The 22,224-nt window shown below is 44.4% G+C and overlaps 1 protein-coding gene across 3 annotated transcripts in view; it reads left to right on the top strand.

The window, feature by feature from the left end:
• The first annotated feature begins 10,019 nt into the window (after positions 1–10,019).
• EML6 (EMAP like 6) overlaps positions 10,020–22,224 on the top strand; it is a 272,713-nt gene continuing 260,508 nt past the window's right edge. For 2 of the 3 annotated variants that reach the window (XM_089682712.1, XM_089682711.1), the window contains exon 1: positions 10,021–10,590. In XM_089682712.1, coding sequence (XP_089538838.1) covers positions 10,394–10,590 — 197 coding nt within the window. In that variant the 5' untranslated portion in view covers positions 10,021–10,393. Of the gene's footprint in view, positions 10,591–22,224 lie in introns of all 3 variants that reach the window. The other variant, XM_089682713.1, reaches the window with a different exon arrangement.

Genomic DNA, 22,224 nt, shown 5'->3' with positions numbered 1-22,224 from the left:
TGTCCACCAACTGAAGCTCCGCAGAGGATGGGTGATGCAACAGAACAATGACCCAAAGCATACAAGTAATTCAACAAAACAATGGCTGCAACAGCACAGAATACGCCTTCTGGAGTGGCCCAGTCAGAGTCCTGACCTCAACCCGATTGAAATGCTGTGGCATGACCTTAAGAGAGCGATTCACACCAGACATCCCAAGAATATTGCTACACTGAAACAGTTTTGTGAAGAGGAGTGGTCCAAAATTACTCCAGATCGTTGTGCAGGTCTGATCTGCAACTACAGGAAATGTTTGGTTGAGGTTATTGCTGCCAAAGGAGGGTCAACCAGTTATTAAGTCCAAAGGTTCACATACTTTTTCCTCCCTGCACTGGGAATGTTTACATGTTATGTGCAATTAAACCATGCCAACATCTAATGTTTGTGTAGTATTATGTTCAGCAGACTGTGTTCTTCTATTGTTGTGACTTAGATGACGTTCAGAGCACATTTTATGCCCAATTCATGCAAAACTCCACGTAATCCCAAGGGGTTCACATACTTTTTCTTGCAACTGTATATATTACTAACCGTTCTGTATGAGCCACCCCTCTCTGCCAATCCCTCCACTGGCTTCCCATTGCCCAACGGATAAAATTCAAAACATTAACAATAACATATAAAGCCATTTATAACTCTGCCCCAAATTACATCACCAATCTTGTCTCCAAATACCACCCAAACCGTACTCTCCGCTCTTCGCATGACCTCCTGCTCTCTAACTCCCTTGTCTCCTCCTCCCATGCTCGTCTCCAGGACTTCTGCAGAGCTTCCCCCATCCTCTGGAACTCTCTACCCCAATTTATCAGACTATCGCCTACTCTGCTCACTTTTAGGCGATCTCTGAAAGCCTATCTCTTCAGGGAAGCCTATCCTGCCCTCAGCTAATAATGGAATCTTCTACTCCTCCTACCAGTCCATCCCCCACAGTTACTACCTTTTGTACCACTAGCCCCTCCCTCCTAGATTGTAAGCTCCAAGGATCAGGCCCTCCTATCCCTCTTGTATTGAACTGTATTGTTGCTGTATTGTCTCCCATTATATTGTAAAGCGCTGAGCAAACTGTTGGCGCTATATAAATCCTGTATAATAATAATAATATGTGTGTGTGTGATTTTGCACATCCCTGTCTCCATGTAGCAGTACTTCTGCTATAGGGCTTTCGGGAAGCGGGTAGCTAACACCATACCCCCCAACACCCCCTGGTCCCTGCTGTACTTATTGTACCTCCAGGGATGCTGAGTTGTCAGCTGGGATTGCATGTGAATGCATGTGCTCCTGTGTGATTCTAGCACGTTCATTTGAATGGGCTGCAAAATCGCACCACACGGGAATGTGCTGAAGAGGAATGTCGACTGCATTCCTGTGCCATTCAGGTGTGAACCAGCTCTTAGTCCCTGTTCACACTAGTTTGCGCAGAAAATGCAGCAATTTACTATGCAGGCTAATGCAGTGCTGGCTGTGGCATTTCTGTGCAGTGCACTGCTTGTTTTTTCTTTCAACGTTATGTGAAGGGTCACAAGGTGACACTTTATTTATGTCACTGCACAGCAGCATGGTGTGTTGCACTGCTGTGCGTTGACAAAAGGTGCCATCCAGTGCAGCACAGCAAAATGTAGAGGTGCTCCATCTTTCCACACTGCACATCACACCAGCATTGCAATTGTTTTCTATGTGCCTTAGGCTAGGTTCACATCTATGCAGTTTGTGTTTGATCCATTTCTGCAGTGCGTTTTGCGTTTTTTGCCACGTTTTTGATGCATTTTGCGGGGGGGTTTTCTACTTGTTGCTGGGCAGATTAAAATGCATCAAAAACGCACTAAATGCTTTTCTGCAGCATCTCCATTGAAGTCTATAGAACCAAAACTGCAATGTTTTTGTCTCTGACCCTTTCCAAAAAATGCATCTGGGTGAAAGCGCAGAGATGTGAACGTGTCCCATAGGAAATCATGTTAAATGGACTGCTGTGCGTTTCTGCAAAACGCAGCGGAAAATAGATAGGTGTGAATCTAGACTAAGCAATGAGCTGTGTTTATCTATTGTGGAAAAATGCAAGTCGCAGCAAATAGTGTGAATGAGCCCTACGTCTCCACTCACATCTGAGCAAAGCGTTTTTGTGCATTTTTTCACGTGTTTTGTCGTGCGTTTTTATGTGCATTTGTTTGCAATTTGTTCGGGCAGTTTCAGGCTTTTTCAGGCTTTTGTACTAGCTAATAGAGAAAAATGTAATCTGTGACATCAATTGTTGCCATGTTTTTACATGCCACAAAAACACTCTTGGTCGCACGACAAAACTAGCAAAATCACCTGAAAAGGTGTGATTTGCATATTGCCATGTATTTCTATGGAAGTAAAAAATGTGCCACAAACGCATCAATCTGCCTGAATTGAGCTACAAAAGTAGCTCCAAAACCTTTTTGAGCTTCAAGCGTTCTGCTTCAGGCGGCTTGGAGTGGGGATGTAAACCAATTCCATAGAGTAATATTGATTTTTTTTCTCCCTAAGTGGTTTGGGGCTTCAAGCTACAAAATGCTCAGGTGTGAATGGGGCCTTATGGTAATACATAAAATAGTCGAATAACTGATCTATAGTCAGCAAACTCATTCGATCGATTTACCAAAATCAGAAAAGTGGATTTCTATCAATAGTTAAGATGCAATCGTAATTTACGATCATAAATTACCAATCATATCTCTGTTTCCACCATGTAATCTCATAATCTGATCAATCGAAATACCATCCTATACATGAACAAAATATCTCAGTGCTAACCGATGGATAATTTTCTGCCAATCAACTCAGTTTGTCTGAATCTGATCTAAACTGAGATTACATTGACAGGAAGGGAAGGTATGGCTATTCGATTGGTTTCTGAGTCAATCGTTTTTATTAAATCGCACTTCGCAGGTGTGAAAGTGACGACATGCTTCACGTTGAAAGCGGAAGTGATGTAACATTCTTTTGCTTTCGCTGTGTGATGAGACACCTAGGTGGCAGTTAGGAAGCCTCACTTTTGTCATTCGCTGCATGCGCTGCTAATAATACGAAATCATGTCAGAGCTGACTGAGCTTCAAAGAGGGCAAGTTTTTGGCGCCGCTTAGCTGGTGCCTCTGTGACTGAAGTTGCCCATTTATATGCCATGTCGCGAGGTTCAGTATCAAAGGTTATGGCGGCATATGCAATTTCTGTGAAAACATCATGTGATAAGCATAAGCGTGGTTGAAAAAAGACAAAAGGACATTGCGCAGGATTGTGACCCTGAATAAGAATAACAACTGCTGCAAAAGTGGCTGCAGAGCTCAATCTCAGTCCTATGAAGACTGAGTCTCAAGAAGACTGAGTCCTGTGAAGACTGAGTGCTATGAAGACTGAATCCTGTGTAGACTGAGTCCTATGAAGACTGAGTCCCGTGAAGACTGAGTCCCGTGAAGGCTGAGTCCCGTGAAGGCTGAGTCCCGTGAAGGCTGAGTCCCGTGAAGACTGAGTCTCGTGAAGACTGAGTCCCGTGAAGACTGCGTCCCGTGAAGACTGAGTCCCATGAAGACTGAGTCCCGTGTAGACTGAGTCCCGTGTAGACTGAGTCCCGTGAAGACTGAGTCCCGTGAAGGCTGAGTCCCGTGAAGGCTGAGTCTCGTGAAGACTGAGTCTCATAAAGACTGAGTCCCGTGAAGACTTGGTCCCGTGAAGACTGCGTCCCGTGAAGACTGAGTCCCGTGAAGACTGAGTCCCATGAAGACTGAGTCCTATGAAGAACGAGTCTCGTGAAGACTGAGTTCCGTGAAGACTGAGTCCTATAAAGAACGAGTCTCGTAAAGACTGAGATTGAGCTCTGCAATCACTTATGGACCGTGCTTATGCTTATCAGACGACGTTTTCCCAGAAACTGTATATGCCGCCATAACCTCTGATACTGAACCTCGTAACACAGCATATAAACTGGCTACTTCAGTCACAGAGGCATTCCTCCACCCGCAGAAGTGATCGCCTGTTTAGCCACTCGAATCACTTCTGCGGATAAGAGAATCAGCAGCAGAACAATTTGATCCCAGGATGATGCCTGCAGGTGCCGGTATAACCACTTCAACCCAAGGATGTCATATGACACCAACTAGAATAGTAGTCATCTATTAACCGCCTCCCACCCGCCATGTAGTCCTATGACGGGCGCAAGGCGGTTCTCTCGTTCTGGGAGGACGTCATATGACGTCCTCCCATTCTCACCGCACATGCACGGCTACGGGAGCGCGCAGCGCGGCGATCGGCGCTGCTGAGCAGTGTACATGTCCCCTCTGAGGAATGCGGATTACTGGCTCTCCTCTCGAGCTGTCAGCGTGACAGCTCGTGAGGAGAGAAATGCTGATAACCGGCATTTCCCTATTTACATGAGATCAGCTGTGACCGGATACAGCTGATCACATGACCGAGCCGACATCTTCAGCTCTTCCCATTGTTCAGTGATCCGCTGTGTCCGAGAAACACAGCACACCAGAGATCGCCGTGCTGCGCACCCCCGGAGCCGCGCATGCGCGGTTAGAATGGGAGAACCACCTTGCGCCTGTCATTACCTTATATGGCGGGCGGGAGGTGGTTAAAGCGTGACATGTTAGGTATCTATTTACTCAGCGTAACATCTTCTTTTATATTTTAACAAAACATTGTGTATTATATAGTGTTTGTGTGAAATAAAATTAATTCAAATGTATTTTTTTCCAAAAAAATTCTGTTTGATAAGTTGCTGAGCAAATACCGTGTGACATAAACAATTGCAACACCCACAATTTTATTCTCTATGGCCTCTGGAGAAAAAAAAAAATATATATATATATACACACACTATATTGCCAAAAGAATTGGGTCAGCCCTCAAAATCATTGGATTCAGGATTTTCATTCCCCTCCATGGACACAGGTGTATAAAATCAAATTTTGAATGTATAAAATCAAGCCCCTAGGCATGCAGACTGCTTTTACAAACATTGGTGAAAGAATGGGTCGCTCTCAGGAGCTCAGTGATTCCAAGTGTGGTCCCGTGATAGGTGGCCACCTGTGCAATAAGTCCATCCGTGACATTTCCTGGCTACTAAATATTCCACCACCGACTGCGTTGTGCCAAGTGTAAAGTTTGGTGGAGGGGGATTATGGTGTGGGGTTGTTTTTCAGGGGTTGGGCTTGGCCCCTTAGTTCCAGTGAAGGGAGACTGTGAGCCAGGCCTCCTCCCCCGACATCAGTGTCTGACCTGACAAATGTGCTTCTGGAAGAATGGTCCAACCTTCCCATAGACACCCTCCTAAACCTTGTGGACGGCCTTCCTAGAAGAGTTGAAGCTGTTATAGCTGCAAAGGGCGGGGCCAACTCAATATTGAACCCTACGGACTAAGACTGGATGCCAATAAAGTTCATGTGCGGGGAAAGGCAGGCGGCCCAATACTTTTTGCAATATAGTGTGTATATATACATAAAATGTTTGGGGGGTTCTAAGTAATTTTCTAGAAAAAAAAAGCACAGATTTTTCCACGATTGTGAAAAGTGGCCCAGCAGGCAAGTAGCTTAGAACATTTTTTGTGGTACCTGAAAATTATTTTCTTCTTCATACAGTCCATCCAGAAAGTATTTACAGCGCTTAACTTTTGCCACATTTTGTTATATTACAGCCTTATTCCAAAATGGATTAAATTCATTTTTTTCCTCAAGAAGTTTGTTTTTAAATCTTTTCAATTTATTAAAATTAAAAAAACAAAAAAAAAAAACATAAGTATTCACAGCCTTTGCCGTGACACTCAAAATTGAGCTCTGGTACATCCTGTTCCCACTGATCATCCTTGAGATTTTCCACAACTTGATTGGAGTCCACCTGTGGGAAATTCAGTTGATTGGACATTATTAGGAAAGGCATAAACCTGTCTATATAAGGTCCCACAGGTAACAGTGCATGTCAGAGTGGAAACCAAGCCATGAAGTCCAAGGAATTGTCCGTAGACCTCCAAGACAGGATTGTATCAAGGCATAGATCTGAGGAAGGGTACAAAAAAATTTCTGCAGCATTGAAGGTCCCAATGGGCACAGTGGCCTCCATCATCTATAAATGGAAGAAGTCTGGAACCACTAGGAATCTTCCTAGAGCAGGCCGCCTGGCCACAATAAGTGATCGAGGGAGAAGGGCCTTAGCCAGGGAGGTAACCAAGTACCTGATGGTCACTCTGAGAGAGCTCCAGTGTTTCTCTGTGGAGAGAGGAGAATTTAGAAGAACAACCATCTCTGCAGCACTCCATCAATCAGGCCTGTATGGTAGAGTGGCCAGACGAAAGCCACTTTTCAGTGAAAGGCAAATGGCAGGCCACCTGGAGTTTGCCGAAAAGCACATGAGGGACTCTCAGACTATGAGAAACAAAACTCTCTGGTCTGATGAAACAAAGATTGAACTCTTTGGACTGAATGCCAAGCGTCATGTCTGGAGAAAACCAGGCACTGCTCACCACCTGGCCAATACCATCCCTACAGTGAAGCATGGTGGTGGCAGCATCATGCTGTGGGGATGTTTTTCAGCAGCAGGAACTGGGAGACTAGTCGTGTTTGAAGGAAAGATGAATGCAGCAATGTACAGAGACATCCTTGATGAAAACCTGTTCCAGAGTGCTCTGGACCTTAGACTGGGGCGATGGTTCATCTTTCAAAATAACAACAACCCTCAGCACCAGGGTGGATAAAAATCAATGATTTTTTTTTAAAAATCAAAAAAATCGGATTTTTTTGATTTAAATCACATTTTTTTAATTTAAATCGGATTTTTTTTATTTAAATCGGATTTTTTAAAATAAAATGCTTTTTGAGGAAAGTATATTACCATCCAAAGGTTATTCCATCATGAAATAAAGATTAGTTTTTTAATTATGTAGAATAAGGCTGTATATGTTTAATTTTTTTGGTAAATAAATTCCATGAATCCATTCACAATGTCATGCTCTTCCAGAGGTTTTTGTAAGATTTGTGGGCAGTTTCTCTGCCTACAAGATATTATCACAGATGATTGGTTTACTTTTGCAGTTCTCAAAACTGAATTTGACTCAGCGGAGATCACATGCCTCTTCTTCACAGCAAAAATGTTATAACATGAACAGAATTAAGAAAAAGACCTTCATCCTAACTTCTACAAACCTATGAATACAGAATCAACCCCTTCAGTGCTAAGTTTCAAGAAGTTCAGTGAATAGAATAGAAACAATATTTTTCTGATTGTTTGGAGTGGAATAGATCTGCACAAGAAGAAAGTGAAACTAAGTGTGAGGAGGAGGGGCTGACAGTCTAAGTTTCTTCAAATATATATATTTTGTTTAGCCAAATTAGTTAACAAACATGGATGTTTAAGCAAATCATATATGCTGGAATGTTATTGTTTCAGTTGAATAAATCTATTTAAATTGTTATTATTAAGGTAATGATTATTTTTCTCCTTCCTAAGTACAACAGAAAAGTTGTCCAAATATGAATGATTAACCTATTAAACTGGGGATAAAAAAACTAATATGAAAAGTTGTTATTCTAAAAATCTTCATCTACTTGCCTATTAAAGTTATACCAGCAAGAATCAGTCTATGTAGAAAACTAGGATTTAAATCAAGTCTTACTGACTAGTGATTTAAATCAGTTTGATTTAAATCAAATCCACCCTGCTCAGCACACAGCCCACATAACAAAGGAGTGGCTACGGGCCAACTCTGTGAATGTCCTGGAGTGGCCCAGCCAGAGCCCAGACTTGAACCCGATTGAACATTTCTGGAGAGATCTGAAAATGGCTGTGCACCGACGCTCCCCATCCAACCTGATGGAGCTTGAGAAGTACTGCAAAGAAAAATGGGAGAAATTGCCCAAAACTAGGTATGCCAAGCTTGTAGCATCATACTGAAAATGACTTGAGGCTGTAATTGGTGCTAAAGGGGCTTCAACAAAGTATTGAGCAAAGGCTGGGAATACTTATGTACATGGGGGGTTTTTTCATTTTTTATTTTTAATAAATTGCAAAGATTTCAAAACACGTCATTATGGGGTCATTATGGGGTATTGATTGTAGAATGTTGAGGAAAAAAAATGAATTTAATCCATTTTGGAATAAGGCTGTAACATAACAAAATGTGGCAAAAGTTAAGCGCTGTGAACGCTTTCTGGATGCATTGTACATGGATCGATTTTTATATTACAATGGTTTTTATTAATTTTTAAACATTGTAAAACAGAGGCAATAAAACTCGCCCACACAGGGGCTATCAATTGCACAGAAAAAAAAAAAGCAAACTAAAAGGAAAACAGTGCTCTAACGCCAACAGGGTAAAAGGTACGCCCACGCAGGGGCTATCAATGGCACATAAGGTACAAAACATTAATGCAACTGACTAACAACTAAAGGCAGCTGTCCAGTCACACCAAAAACAGAGAGAGAGAGAAAGGGGGAAAAAAAAAAAAGGAGGGGGGGCAAAAAGCAGGGGTCCAAGAGCGCCAGTATCGAACGCCATTACATCCCCAGGCTAGCCTGTGGGAAAGGCATATTGCAACCACGGCTCCCATATTTTCAAAAATTTACGGTGGGAGTCGTTGCAGATACTCGACATCTGCTCGTTGAGCATCATAGTGGTCATACAATCCCGCACCCCCCGAAGAGGGACAAACGGACTCTTCCAGGCCTAGGCAATTGTTCTAGTGGCCGATAAAAACAAATAAGAAGCCAACTTCTGCTGGTGAGCCAAGAGGCCCGGTATGGGGCAATGAAGCAAGACATACCGAGCATCCCGGCATATGGAGAGATGGAACAAGGTGAAAAGGAGGCCAAACACACGAGACCAAAAACAAAACAGTCTCGGGCATGACCCCCAGATGTGCAAGACATTTCGTGGATCAATTTTTAATGCAGAACTATTATATTGATGAAACAAAATCATTCATTCTGTTAACTAATGAGAACATTTTTCAAGCACATCCCTTCGGAAATGTTCGTCTGAACTGTCGTGATTGGCTCTCAAAAGCTGTGTACAGATTATCAAACGATCGCTTTGAATGGGTTTTTCGTCCAATTTTCTGATAGAGTGTACTAGGCTTAATGGTGACTATACTCTATCTGAAAAAAATCGCATGAAATTCTGTCGATTGTAACGCTTGTTTGATTTTCTTATAATTAGTGTGCAAAAAAAAACATAATCGTTTTCAACTTTTCAGAGCCGAAAAATCTATTGAAAAACTTGAAAATGTTTTTACTGAATGAAAATTGAAAGGTTTGTGGGTGGTAAAATTCATTCGATTTTTGAGCAAGAAAACGGTAGCCTGGAAGTGAAATACTTCCTCAGAAAATACTTCATCGGAATGTTCCTCTATACAAAAGCAGGAATACACGGAGGGGACGTCAAAAGATCATATATATTTTACTTTCTAATATGAACCAACCGAACGCTAAACCAATTAATTTATGTCTATTGAACGATTTATCTTTCGAAATTTCAAAATCTGTGCCAAGTGATGTTTCGTTTTTCGAAAGCGCTTTTCATTTTCTGCATAGTGTATGGCCTGTATTTAGTTTACACTTTTGATTTTATCGGTTACACCTTTTAACTGATTTAAACAGTCCTGTTCCTCTAACACCTTGTCAGGTAAACCCCTCCACCTGCCCGCCGACAAATCTCCTCAGACCAGTTCCCTGACTATCCCTCTCAACGGCAAAAAACGGTAAAGCTTGGAGCTAAATCCTGACCAACGCCGCACGGAACTCTGGGAACTGTAGTTTTCCCCCACTTTGACCCGCCAGCGCTCTCTATACACCACCCCCGCCCTGAAAACTACAACTCCCAGAATACTTCAGAAGGGAGCAGCTGGTGTCTTGCCCGCTTGGCGTCGCCGTTTCTATGCGATGTGCTCCTTTTACCTAGCAACTACGCCCCGCCCTATTCTTTAAGCCCGCTACGCCGGAGTACCAGCGTAAGCTCCGTGTTGCGGGGGGGCCGCTACGCTGACGCAGCCGCCGCCTGTGATTGAAGCGGAGTGTCATTATTTCACCTCCGGTGGTTCGAGCGAAAATTAGCGGAGCCGTATCCTCCCCCGATACCGGGGTCGTTAGTTGTTTTGTGCGGTATTAGCGATCTCGGTCCTCTCGGTGTCTCCCGGGCTGTGATTGATGGGGATGCTGCAGTGAGGATGCTGGCGGCTCCCTAGGGACGGACATCGGTCTCCCCTCCCCCGGTGATCGCGGGGCCGGGGCGGTGAGGACATCCTCCTCCATGGAGCTCTGCCAGCTGCCAGTTGAGGGGATTATGGTGGCAGCGGAGTGAGGCTTCCCTGGTGGAGGAGGAGCCGGACACCGGCCATCTCTGCACCGATCATGGCGGACAGGACGGCTCCGGGGTGTCAGCTCCGCCTGGACTGGGTCTACGGATACCGGGGCCACCAGTGCCGCAACAACCTCTACTACACCGCCGGCAAGGAGCTCGTCTACTTCGTGGCCGGGGTCGGGGTGGTCTACAACACCCGGGAACATGGGCAGAAATTCTTCCTGGGGCACAACGATGACATTATCAGGTGGGCAAAAGCAGGCAAGAACGGGGGAGGGGGGCCTGGGAGAGGGGGGGGGGGCATCAGACGGGGGGAGGCTGTATATTACCTGGGATGTGGCTCTAAACTATCTCTGATGTCGATCTACAGCCACATCATAGTCTAGAGCCACATCATGGTCTAGAGCCACATCATAGTCTAGAGCCACAGCAGAAATAGTCTAGAGCCACATTGTACATAGACTAGACTAGACTGTCTCTGATGTGGCTGTAGACTATCTATGATGTGGCTGTAGACTATGACGTGGCTTTAAACTATCTGTCATATGGCTGTGGACTAACTGTCTAAGATGTGGCTGTAGACTATCTCTGATGTGGCTGTAGACTGTCCTTGATGTGGCTGTAGACTGTCTCTGATGTGGCTGTAGACTATCTCTGATGTGGCTGTAGACTGTCCTTGATGTGGCTGTAGACTTTCTCTGATGTGGCTGTAGACTGTCTCTGATGTGGCTGTAGACTGCCTCTGATGTGGCTGTAGATTATCTATGATGTGGCTCTATTCTGTCTATCTGTGATATGGCTGTAGACTATCTCTGATGTAGCTGTAGACTATCTCTGATGTGGCTGTAGACTATCAATGATGTAGCTCTAGACTATCTCGGATGTAGCTGTAGACTATCTATGATGTAGCTCTAGAGCCACATGAAAGATAGATAGTCTAGAGCCACATCATAGTCTAGTGCCACATTGCAGATAGCCTAGACAAGACTAACTATCTCTAATGTGGCTGTAGACTATCTATGATGTGGTTCTAGACTATGCTGTGGCTTTAAACTATCTGTCATGTGGCTGTAGACTAACTGTGTAAGATGTAGCTCTAGACTATCTCTGATATGCCTGTAGACTATATATATGATGTGGCTGTAGACTATGTGGGTGTAGACTATCTAAGATGTAGCTCTAGACTATCTATGATGTGGCTGTAGACTATCTATGATGTAGCTCTAGCTTATCTCTGATGTGCCTATATACAATCTCTTCTGTGGCTGTAGACTATCTATGATGTGGCTCTATTCTATTTATCTGTGATGTGGCTGTAGACTATCTATCTATGATGTAGCTGTAGACAATCTCTTCTGTGGCTCTAGACTATCTATAGATGTGACTGTAGACTGGCTGTAGACTATCTATGATGTAGCTCTAGCCTAGGTCTGATGTGGATATATACAGTCTCTTCTGTGGCTGTAGACTATCTATCTGTGATGTGGCTGTATTCTATCTATCTGTGATGTAGCTGTAGACTATCTATGATGTAGCTGTAGACTGTCTCTGATGTAGCTGTAGACTGTTTATGATGTGACTCTGTAAATCCTCAAACCTCCATTTATTATGTTTGGAGAACCCTCTTCAACTTGAATTAGAATTTCTCAATCTTTATACGCAGGGATGTTGAACGCATGTGTAATGTTGCTTAAAGCCACATCAGGGATACTCTAGAGCTACATCAGAAAGAGATGGCATAAAGGCACATCAGAGATAGCCTAGCAGGCATTTACATCCAATCATTGCCTTTGCAGAATCCTCTTCAATTTGAATTAGTTTCTCAGCCTTTATATACATTGATGTTGAATCCATATGGAATCATGCTTAAAGCCACATCATAGAGAGCTTAAAGCCACTTCATAGAGAGCCTAGAGCCACATCATAGAGAGCCTAGAGCCACATAGTGCCCCACCAAGGGCCAGATAAAAGAAAGCAAAGGCCTCATATGCCCCCCCCCCCCCGGCCGCAGTGGAGACCACTGGTGTAGAGCCACATCATAGATAGTCTAAAGTCACATCAAAAATAGATAGCATAGAGCCACATCAGTGATAGATAGTCTAAAGTCACATCATAGTCTAGAGCCACATCACAGGTAGCGTAAACTGGACTGTCTATCTCTGGTGTGGCTCTAGACTATCTATGATATGGCTGTAGACTATGATGTGGCTTTAGACTCTAGGCTATTTCTGATGTGGCTCTAGGTTATCCTTAATGTGGGTTTGTCTATCTCTGATGCGGCTGTAGGCTATCTCTGATGTGGCTTTAAGCAGCATTTTGCATATATTCGGCATTCCTTTATATAAAGATTGAGAAACTTTCATTCAAGTTGATGAGGATTCTCCAAGGAAACATGTTATTGGAGGTTTGAGGATTTATAGCTATTGCATGCATTGGGCTCGGGGGTGTACAGCTACCTGTCTAAGTGACATCAATGGTCATCTGACAATGGCTTGTGTGCTCCATGTGGCTTTAAGCTACTTCTGATGTGGCTCTAGGCTCTCTAAGATGTGGTTCTAAGTGCTCTATGAGGTGGTTTTAGGCTCTCTCTATGATGTGGCTCTAAGCTCTCTATGATGTGGCTCTAGGCTCTCTCTATGATGTGGCTCTAAGCTCTCTATGATGTGGCTCTAAGCTCTCTATGATGTGGCTATAGGCTTTCTCTGTGATGTGGCTCTAGGCTCTCTCTATGATGTGGCTCTAGGCTCTCTTTGATGTGGCTCTAGGCTCTCTCTATGATGTGGCTCTAGGCCAGGGGTGGGCAAACTTTTTGACTTGAGGGCCACAATGGGTTCATATATTGGACCCCGGGGCCGGACCAAGAGTAGATGAATGATGTGTATGTGTCATCCATAGTAAGTATAGTAATATTCCCCCATAGTAAGCATAGTAAATAATCCCCCATATAGTAATTCATCCCCCATAGTAATTCATCCCCCATAGTAATTCATCCCCCATAGTAATTCATCCCCCATATAGTAATTAATCCCCCATATAGTAATTCATCCCCCATATAGTAATTCATCCCCCATATAGTAATTCATCCCCCATATAGTAATTCACCCCCCATAGTAATTCATCCCCCATAGTAATTCCTCCCCCATATAGTAATTCATCCCCCATAGTAATTCCTCCCCCATATAGTAATTCATCCCCCATAGTAATTCATCCCCCATATAGTAATTCATCCCCCATAGTAATTCATCCCCCATAGTAATTCATCCCCCATAGTAATTCATCCCCCATATAGTAATTAATCCCCCATATAGTAATTCATCCCCCATATAGTAATTCATCCCCCATATAGTAATTCATCCCCCATATAGTAATTCATCCCCCATAGTAATTCCTCCCCCATATAGTAATTCATCCCCCATAGTAATTCATCCCCCATATAGTAATTCATCCCCCATAGTAATTCAATTTACTTACCTTTGCTCCGCGCGTTCCTCTCGCCGTGTTCCCGCGCCGTTCCGGTCTTCAGGGCGGACTGTGAGAGGAGCCTAGCTCCCCTCACATTCGTCACGCTGCCCCGCCTACACACATCCTGACAGCCATCCTGACAGTATCACGCTCCGCGGGCCGGATTAAAAGGTCCGCCGGGCCGTATACGGCCCACGGGCCGTAGTTTGCCCATTGCTGCTCTAGGCTCTCTCTATGATGTGGCTCTAAGCGCTCTATGATGAGGCTCAAGGTTCTCTCTGATGTGATGCTGGGCTCTCTATGATGTGGCTCTAAGCTACTTCTGATGTGGTTCTAGGATCTCTCTTTTATGTGGCTCAAGGCTCTCTGATGTGATGCTAGGCTCTCTATGATGTGGCTCTAAGCTACTTCTGATGTGGCTCTAGGCTCTCTATGATGTGGCTCTAATCTCTCTATCATGTGGCTCTAAGCTCTCTATGATGTTGCTCTAAAATACTTCTAATATGTCTCTAGGCTCTCTCTATGATGTGTCTCTAGGTTCTCTATGATGTGTTTCTAGACTCTCTCTATGACGTGGCTCTAGGCTCTCTCTATGATGTGGCTCTACGCGCTCTCTATGATGTGTTTTTAGGCTCTCTCTATGATGTGGCTCTAAGCTCTCTATGATGTGGCTCTAGGCTCTCTCTATGATGTGGCTCTAAGTTCTCTATGATGTGGCTCTTGGCTCTCTCTATGATGTGGCTATAGACTTTCTCTGTGATGTGGCTCTAGGCTCTCTATGATGGGGCTCTAGGCTCTCTATATGATGTGGTTATAGGCTTTTTCTCTGATGTAGCTCTAGGCTCTCTATGATGTGGCTCTAAGCTATCTATGATGTGGTTCTAAGTGCTCTATGAGGTGGTTTTAGGCTCTCTTTATGATGTGGCTCTAAGCTCTCTATGATGTGGCTCTAGGCTCTCTCTATGATGTGGCTCTAAGCTCTCTATGATGTGGCTCTAGGCTCTCTCTATAATATGGCTCTAGGCTCTCTCTATGATGTGGCTATAGGCTCTCTCTATGATGTGGCTATAGGCTTTCTCTGTGATGTGGCTCTAGGCTCTCTTTGATGTGGCTCTAGGCTTTCTCTGTGATGTGGCTCTAGGCTCTCTTTGATGTGGCTCTAGGCTCTCTCTGTGATGTGGCTCTAAGCGCTCTATGATGTGGCTCAAGGCTCTCTCTGATGTGATGCTAGGCTCTCTATGATGTGGCTCTAAGCTACTTCTGATGTGGCTCTAGGCTCTCTCTATCATGTGGCTCTAAGCTCTCTATGATGTTGCTGTAAGATACTTCTGATATGTCTCTAGGCTTTCTCTATGATGTGTCTCTAGGTTCTCTATGATGTGTTTCTAGGCTCTTTCTATGATGTGGCTCTAGGCTTTCTCTATGATGTGGCTCTAAGCTCTCTTTGATGTAGCTCTAGGCTCTCTCTGATGTGGCTCTAAGCTACTTCTAATGTGGCTCTAGGATCGCTCTGATGTGGCTCTAAGCTACTTCTGATGTGGCTCTAGGCTCTCTCTGATGTGGCTCTAAGCGCTCTATGATGTGGCACTAGGCTCTCTCTATGATGTGACTCTATGATGTGGCTCTAAGCTACTTCTGATGTGGCTCTAGGCTCTCTCTGATGTGGCTCTAAGCTCTCTATGATGTGGCACTAGGCTCTCTCTATGATGTGGCTCTAAGCTCTCTATGATGTGGCTCTAGGTTCTCTATGATGTGACTCTAGGCTCTCTCTGTGGTGTGGCTCTAGGCTCTCTCTATGATGTGGCTCTAGGTTCTCTCTATGATGTGTTTCTAGTCTCTCTCTATGATGTGGCTCTAAGCTCTCTATGATGTGGCTCTAGGTTCTCTATGATGTGACTCTAGGCTCTCTCTGTGGTGTGGCTCTAGGCTCTCTCTATGATGTGGCTCTAGGCTCTCTCTATGATGTGTTTCTAGACTCTCTCTCTATGATGTGGCTCTAGGCTCTCTGTGATGTGGCTCTAGGCTTTCACTGAAATGACTCTAGGTGCTCACTGATATGGCTCTAGGCTGTCTCTGACATTACTCTGGGATCGTTCTGATGTTGCTCTAGAGTCTTACTGACATGGCTCTAGGCTGTCACTGATGTGGCTCTAGGCTGTCTCTGATGTGGCTCTAGGCTATCTATTAAGTGGCTCTAGGCTCTCTTTGACATGACACCTGGCTGTCTCTGGTGTGGCTCTAGCATCTCATTGGTGTTGCTCTAGGCTCTCACTGACGTGGCTCTAGGCTCTCACTGATGTGGCTTTAGGCTGTCTCTGATGTGGCTCTAGGCTTTCACTGAAATGACTCTAGGTGCTCACTGATGTGGCTGTAGGCTGTATCTGATGTTACTCTAGGATCTTTCTGATGTTGCTCTAGGGTCTTACTGATGTGGCTCTAGGCTTTCTCTGATGTGGCTCTAGGCTATCTCTCATGCAGCTTTAACTAGCATTTCATGTGAGTTTCGCATTCCTATGAGACTCTAGTTCAATCTGCAGAAGGTTCTGTAACAACAATTAGTGGGATGAGGATGTAGAGGGGACACACGTCTGATTATACAGGCACCCCTGTCAGCGGTAGATGGTTTGTCCCATCCCTGTAACTGCTACATCTGCAGGACAGCTTGGTCTGGTAAAGTCAGGTGAAATATAACAGACAGATATGGATATTTCTGCAGTATATACAGTTGTGCTCAAAGTTTACCTCCCCTTGAGAATCGACAGGATGAACCATTTCCAAAGAAAACACGAGTGAGCCGGCAAAACACATTTCTTTTATTTCTTATGGGATTCATATTCATTCTTATCCTTCTAACTGCTACATCTGCAAGAGAGCTTGCTTTATTAAAAAGCAACAAACTTACTGGCAAGATCACCTGGTGAAAAGAAAATAAAAAAAAAAGAAAACTATTGCAGCCATGACATAAGTTGTAATATAATAAATGTTATCTTTTGGGTTTAATACTGCTTTACGTTATGACGTGTAAATGGAAGCGTGTAACAAATGTATGGTTGGGGTAATCCTGATGCACGCTCAGGGCAGTGCCTGGAGACCAATCTTCAGCATTACATGGAAACCAGCAGTAAATGGACAGGTCTGATAGGTCACCGGCTGTGAAATGCAGGGAGTGCTTTGTTTGTTCTCTTTGTTGTGTTACAGATGGTTTCCATGTTATAAAGGAGCGGCAGTGCAGACTGATCTACAAATATGGGGCTGCAGGTACTCTTATGCAGGCCATAGACGGGTCGAATATCGGCCAATTTTTCGTCCGGAAAAAAACCGTCCGATTTTCGCACCGTTAGTGGGTTAATTGGTCGGCCATTTTTCTGGCTTTTTGCGCATTTTTTTATTGGGCATGTTGGAAAATTTGCAGCCGATTTGGACGATTGGCCGATTTTTCCAGGCAATGATGGGCAAATTGGCCGATCGTTTTACCGATAGAAAATCTGCGCGTGAGCCGTGATCTGCAAGAAGAAGAAAAAGGAGAAGAATTCCAGTCCGCTATTATATTTTATATGAAAAGTCTGCAAGTTGCAACAATGTATCTATTTGTATCCGAATAAAAACATCTGTATCCGAAATGGATACAAATAGATACAATGTAGCAACTGCCAGACTTTTCATATAAAATATAATAGCGGACTGGAATTCTTCTCCTTTTTCTTTTTATTCTTCTGCTTTTATTCTTCTTCTTGTTCTTATGTATTGCTCCCCTGTGTGCTCCCCTGTCTCTGCAAGGGACAGAAGTAATTATGGGGTTAAATGCCGGCTATAGACGGGACAAAAATCGGTTGATTTTTTTACCGTTGGTGGTAACGTCGGCCGATCGAACAACCGATTTTTCGTTTTGTTTTTTTTTAAAAAAACGTCCGGTTTTCGACCCGTCTTTGGCCTGCTTTAGGCTTCTTTCAGACTTGCATTACTGCTTACCTCCCTCTGAAAAGTGATCCATGGTGGATTGCATTTCAGACTGTGGTATTGCAGCCGCTAGGAGGCGTTCAGGAGTCACTACTATAGTTTTTTTAACTTTTCTTTTTATATAGCTGAATGCTCATTTCACATCGCAAGACCACGCTGTAACTGTAAGCCGAGCATTCAGTTCATGGTTGCAGTGCAGCCCCATTGAGCTTAAAGTCTGACAGGTGGTGCCGCCTGCCAAGCATTACACCCGGAGTTAAAAATGCCGTGGCTGCATAGCATTGTGGCTGCAGCAAATGTACAGCCTTGTCTGAGTTATAACAATTTGGATGGGTAGCCGGGGGGGGGGGGGGATTCAGTAAAACCGTGGCTCAGCCACCCACTCCCTTTTTTTTTAGTAATGGGGTCAGTAAAACCTTGGCTCAGCCACCCACTTCCTTTTTTTTTTTCTTTAGTAATGGAGTCAGTAAAACCTTGGCTCAGCCACCCACTCCTTTTTTTTTTCTTTAGTAATAGGGGTCAGTAAAACCTTGGCTCAGACACCCACTCCCTTTTTTTTTAGTAATGGAGTCAGTAAAACCTTGGCTCAGCCACCCACTTCCTTTTTTTTTTTTTTCTTTAGTAATAGGGGTCAGTAAAACCTTGGCTCAGCCACCCACTCCCTTTTTTTTTAGTAATGGAGTCAGTAAAACCTTGGCTCAGCCACCCACTTCCTTTTTTTTTTTTTTTCTTTAGTAATAGGGGTCAGTAAAACCTTGGCTCAGCCATCCACTCCCTTTTTTTTTCTTTAGTAATAGGGATCAGTAAAACCTTGGCTCAGCCACCCACTTCCTTTTTTTTTTTTTTCTTTAGTAATAGGGGTCAGTAAAACCTTGGCTCAGCCACCCACTCCCTTTTTTTTTTCTTTAGTAATAGGGGTCAGTAAAACCTTGGCTCAGCCACCCACTCCCTTTTTTTTTCTTTAGTAATAGGGGTCAGTAAAACCTTGGCTCAGCCACCCACTCCCTTTTTTTTCTTTAGTAATAGGGGTCAGTAAAACCTTGGCTCAGCCACCCACTCCCTTTTTTTTTCTTTAGTAATAGGGGTCAGTAAAACCTTGGCTCAGCCACCCACTCCCTTTTTTTTTCTTTAGTAATAGGGGTCAGTAAAACCTTGGCTCAGCCACCCACTCCCTTTTTTTTTCTTTAGTAATAGGGGTCAGTAAAACCTTGGCTCAGCCACCCACTCCCTTTTTTTTTTCTTTAGTAATAGGGGTCAGTAAAACCTTGGCTCAGGCACCCACTCCCTTTTTTTTTCTTTAGTAATAGGGGTCAGTAAAACCTTGGCTCAGCCACCCACTCCCTTTTTTTTTTCTTTAGTAATAGGGGTCAGTAAAACCTTGGCTCAAGCACCCACTCCCTTTTTTTTTCTTTAGTAATAGGGGTCAGTAAAACCTTGGCTCAGCCACCCACTCCCTTTTTTTTTCTTTAGTAATAGGGGTCAGTAAAACCTTGGCTCAGCCACCCACTCCCTTTTTTTTTACTTTAGTAATAGGGGTCAGTAAAACCTTGGCTCAGCCACCCACTTCCTTTTTTTTTTTTCTTTAGTAATAGGGGTCAGTAAAACCTTGGCTCAGCCACCCACTCCCTTTTTTTTTTCTTTAGTAATAGGGGTCAGTAAAACCTTGGCTCAGCCACCCACTCCCTTTTTTTTTTTCTTTAGTAATAGGGGTCAGTAAAACCTTGGCTCAGCCACCCACTCCCTTTTTTTTTCTTTAGTAATAGGGGTCAGTAAAACCTTGGCTCAGCCACCCACTCCCTTTTTTTTCAGTAATGGGGTCAGTAAAACCTTGGCTCAGCCACCCACTCCCTTTTTTTTTTTTTAGTATTATGGATCAGTAAAACCTTGGCTCAGGCACCCCCCTCTTTTTTTTTACTACCCCCCCTCTAGTGCCTGTCTGAAAAAAGAGCCCTGCTAATTCTTTCAGAGGTATCAATCTGGCTCCATACTGTGGCTGTTTCTGGTCTGTTTTCTCCATATGAGTCCAATGGGATGTGCACAGGTGAACCGATGACACGGATACATTTGTCCTCTCCTTGTCATCCATGAAGTGGGCCTGGCTTGGCACAGCCTATATTATGCTGAATATTTGTTTTATTTATCAGCACTGACATCACTTTTATATGTATTATGTACACGGCTCACAAAAATGAAAGACTTTGAACCCATCAGATCTCAATGGGGGAGAAATCTCCTGCTGGATATCTATCCTGATATGGACGGGGTAATGTGTTAGGAATGTAAGGACGCCCCATTGATGGAAATGAAAATGATCGACCTACAGAGGACTGAATTCAAAGACACCCTGAAAATCAAAGTGAAATAATGATGCAGCAGGCCAGTCCATTTTGCTGAAATTTCATTGCAGCAACTCAGAATGGTCCTCAGTAGTTTCTATGGCCCCCATGTGCTTGTATGCATGCCTGACAACGTCAGGGGGGGGTTCCTAATGAGACGACGGATGGTGTCCTGGGGGATTTCCTCCCAGATCTGGACCAGGGTATCACTGAGCTCCTGGACAGTGTGAGGTGCAACCTGGCGGCGTTGTATGGACCGAAACATGACATCCCAGAGGTGTTCTACTGGATTTAGGTTGGGCGAGTGTGGGGGCCATTCAATGGTATCAAGTCCTTCATCCTCCAGGAACTGCCTGCATACTCTCCCCACATGAGGCCGGACAATGTCATGCACCAGGAGGAACCCAGAACCCACTGCACCAGGAGGAACCCAGGACCCACTGCACCAGGAGGAACCCAGGACCCACTGCACCAGGAGGAACCCAGGACCCGCTGCACCAGGAGGAACCCAGGACCCACTGCACCAGCGTAGGGTCTGACAATGGGTCCAAGGATTTCATCCCGATACCTAATGGCAGTCAGGGTGCCATTGTCTAGCCTGTAGAGGTCTGTGAGTCCCTCCATGGATATGCTTCCCCAGACCATCACTGACCCACCACCACAACAGTCATGGTGAACGATGTCACAGGCAGTAGAACGTTCTCCACGGCTTCTCCAGACCCTTTCATGTCTGTCACATGTGCTCAGGGTGGACTTACTCTCATCTGTGAAAAGCACAGAGCGCCAGTGGTGGACCTGCCAATTCTGGTGTTCAATGGCAAATGCCAATCCAGCTCTATGGTGCCGGGCAGTGAGCACAGGGCCCACTAGAGGATGTCGGGCCCTCAGGCCACCGTCATGAAGTCTGTTTCTGATTGTTTGGTCAGAGACATTCACACCAGTGGCCTGCTGGAGGTCATTTTGTAGGGCTATGGCAGGGCTCATCCTGTTCCTCCTTACACAAAGGAGCAGATACCGGTCCTGCTGATGGGTTAAGGGCCTTTTATGGCCCTGTCCAGCTCTCCTAGAGTAACTGCGTGTCTCCTGGAATCTCCTCCATGCTCTTGAGACTGTGCTGGGAGCCACAGCAAACCTTCTGGCAATGGCACGTATTGATGTGCCATCCTGGAGGAGTTGGACTGCCTGTGCAACCTCTGTAGGGTCCAGGTATCGCCTCATGTTACAGTAGTGACACTGACCCTAGCCAAATGCAAAACTAATGAAAAACAGTCAGAAAAGATGAGTAAGGAAAAATATTTTAGTGGCCTCCACCTGTAAAACCATTCCTGTTTTGGGGGTTGTGTCATTGTTGCCCATGTAGTGCACCAGTTGTTAATTTCATTAACACCAAAGCAGCTGAAACTGATTACCATCCCCCTCTGTTACTTACCTGACCAGATCAATACCCCAGGAGTTTAATTTACTTGATGCTGGACTCTGATTACAAAGCGTATTTATATGTATGTGTATTTTATAGTCACAGCAGGTCCTGCCTTAAGGGGCGTACAATCTAGGGTCCCTATCTCACATTCATACATACACAAACTAGGGCCAGTTTAGACAGGAGCCAATTAACCTACCAGCATGTCTTTGGAGTGTGGGAGGAAACTGGAGGAAACCCGTGCAGGCACAGGGAGAACATGCACAGTCCAGGCAGATAGAGTCCTGACCAGGATAAGAACCCCAGTGCTACAAGGAGCTAACCACTAAGCCATGATCTTTTTACCTGGTGAGCCGTCTTGATAATGTCAGCATATATTCCTATACCTAGGTTACATTAGATTAGTTTAAAGTATATTTAAGGCCTCACCTTGTAAAACAACTCATTCAGTTTAAAATAGAAATTAAAGACAAAACATTTGTGTATACAGTATATACTCTATATTGCCAAAAGTATTGGTCGGCCTGCCTTTCCACGCACATGAACTTTAATGCCCCCCCAGTCTTAGTCCGTAGGGTTCAATATTGAGTTGGCCCCGCCCTTTTCAGCTATAACAGCTTCAACTCTTCTGGGAAGGCCGTCCACAAGGTTTAGGAGGGTGTCTATGGGAAGGTTTGACCATTCTTCCAGAAGTGCATTTGTGAGG

This window comes from Staurois parvus, unplaced genomic scaffold (assembly GCF_062004578.1).
Source record: "Staurois parvus isolate SC_StPar_1 unplaced genomic scaffold, SC_StPar_1.0 ptg000295l, whole genome shotgun sequence".
Taxonomy (NCBI): Eukaryota; Metazoa; Chordata; class Amphibia; order Anura; family Ranidae; genus Staurois; species Staurois parvus.
The sequence above is the reverse complement of the archived record's forward strand: the minus strand, read 5'-3'. Positions and strand labels throughout refer to the sequence as shown.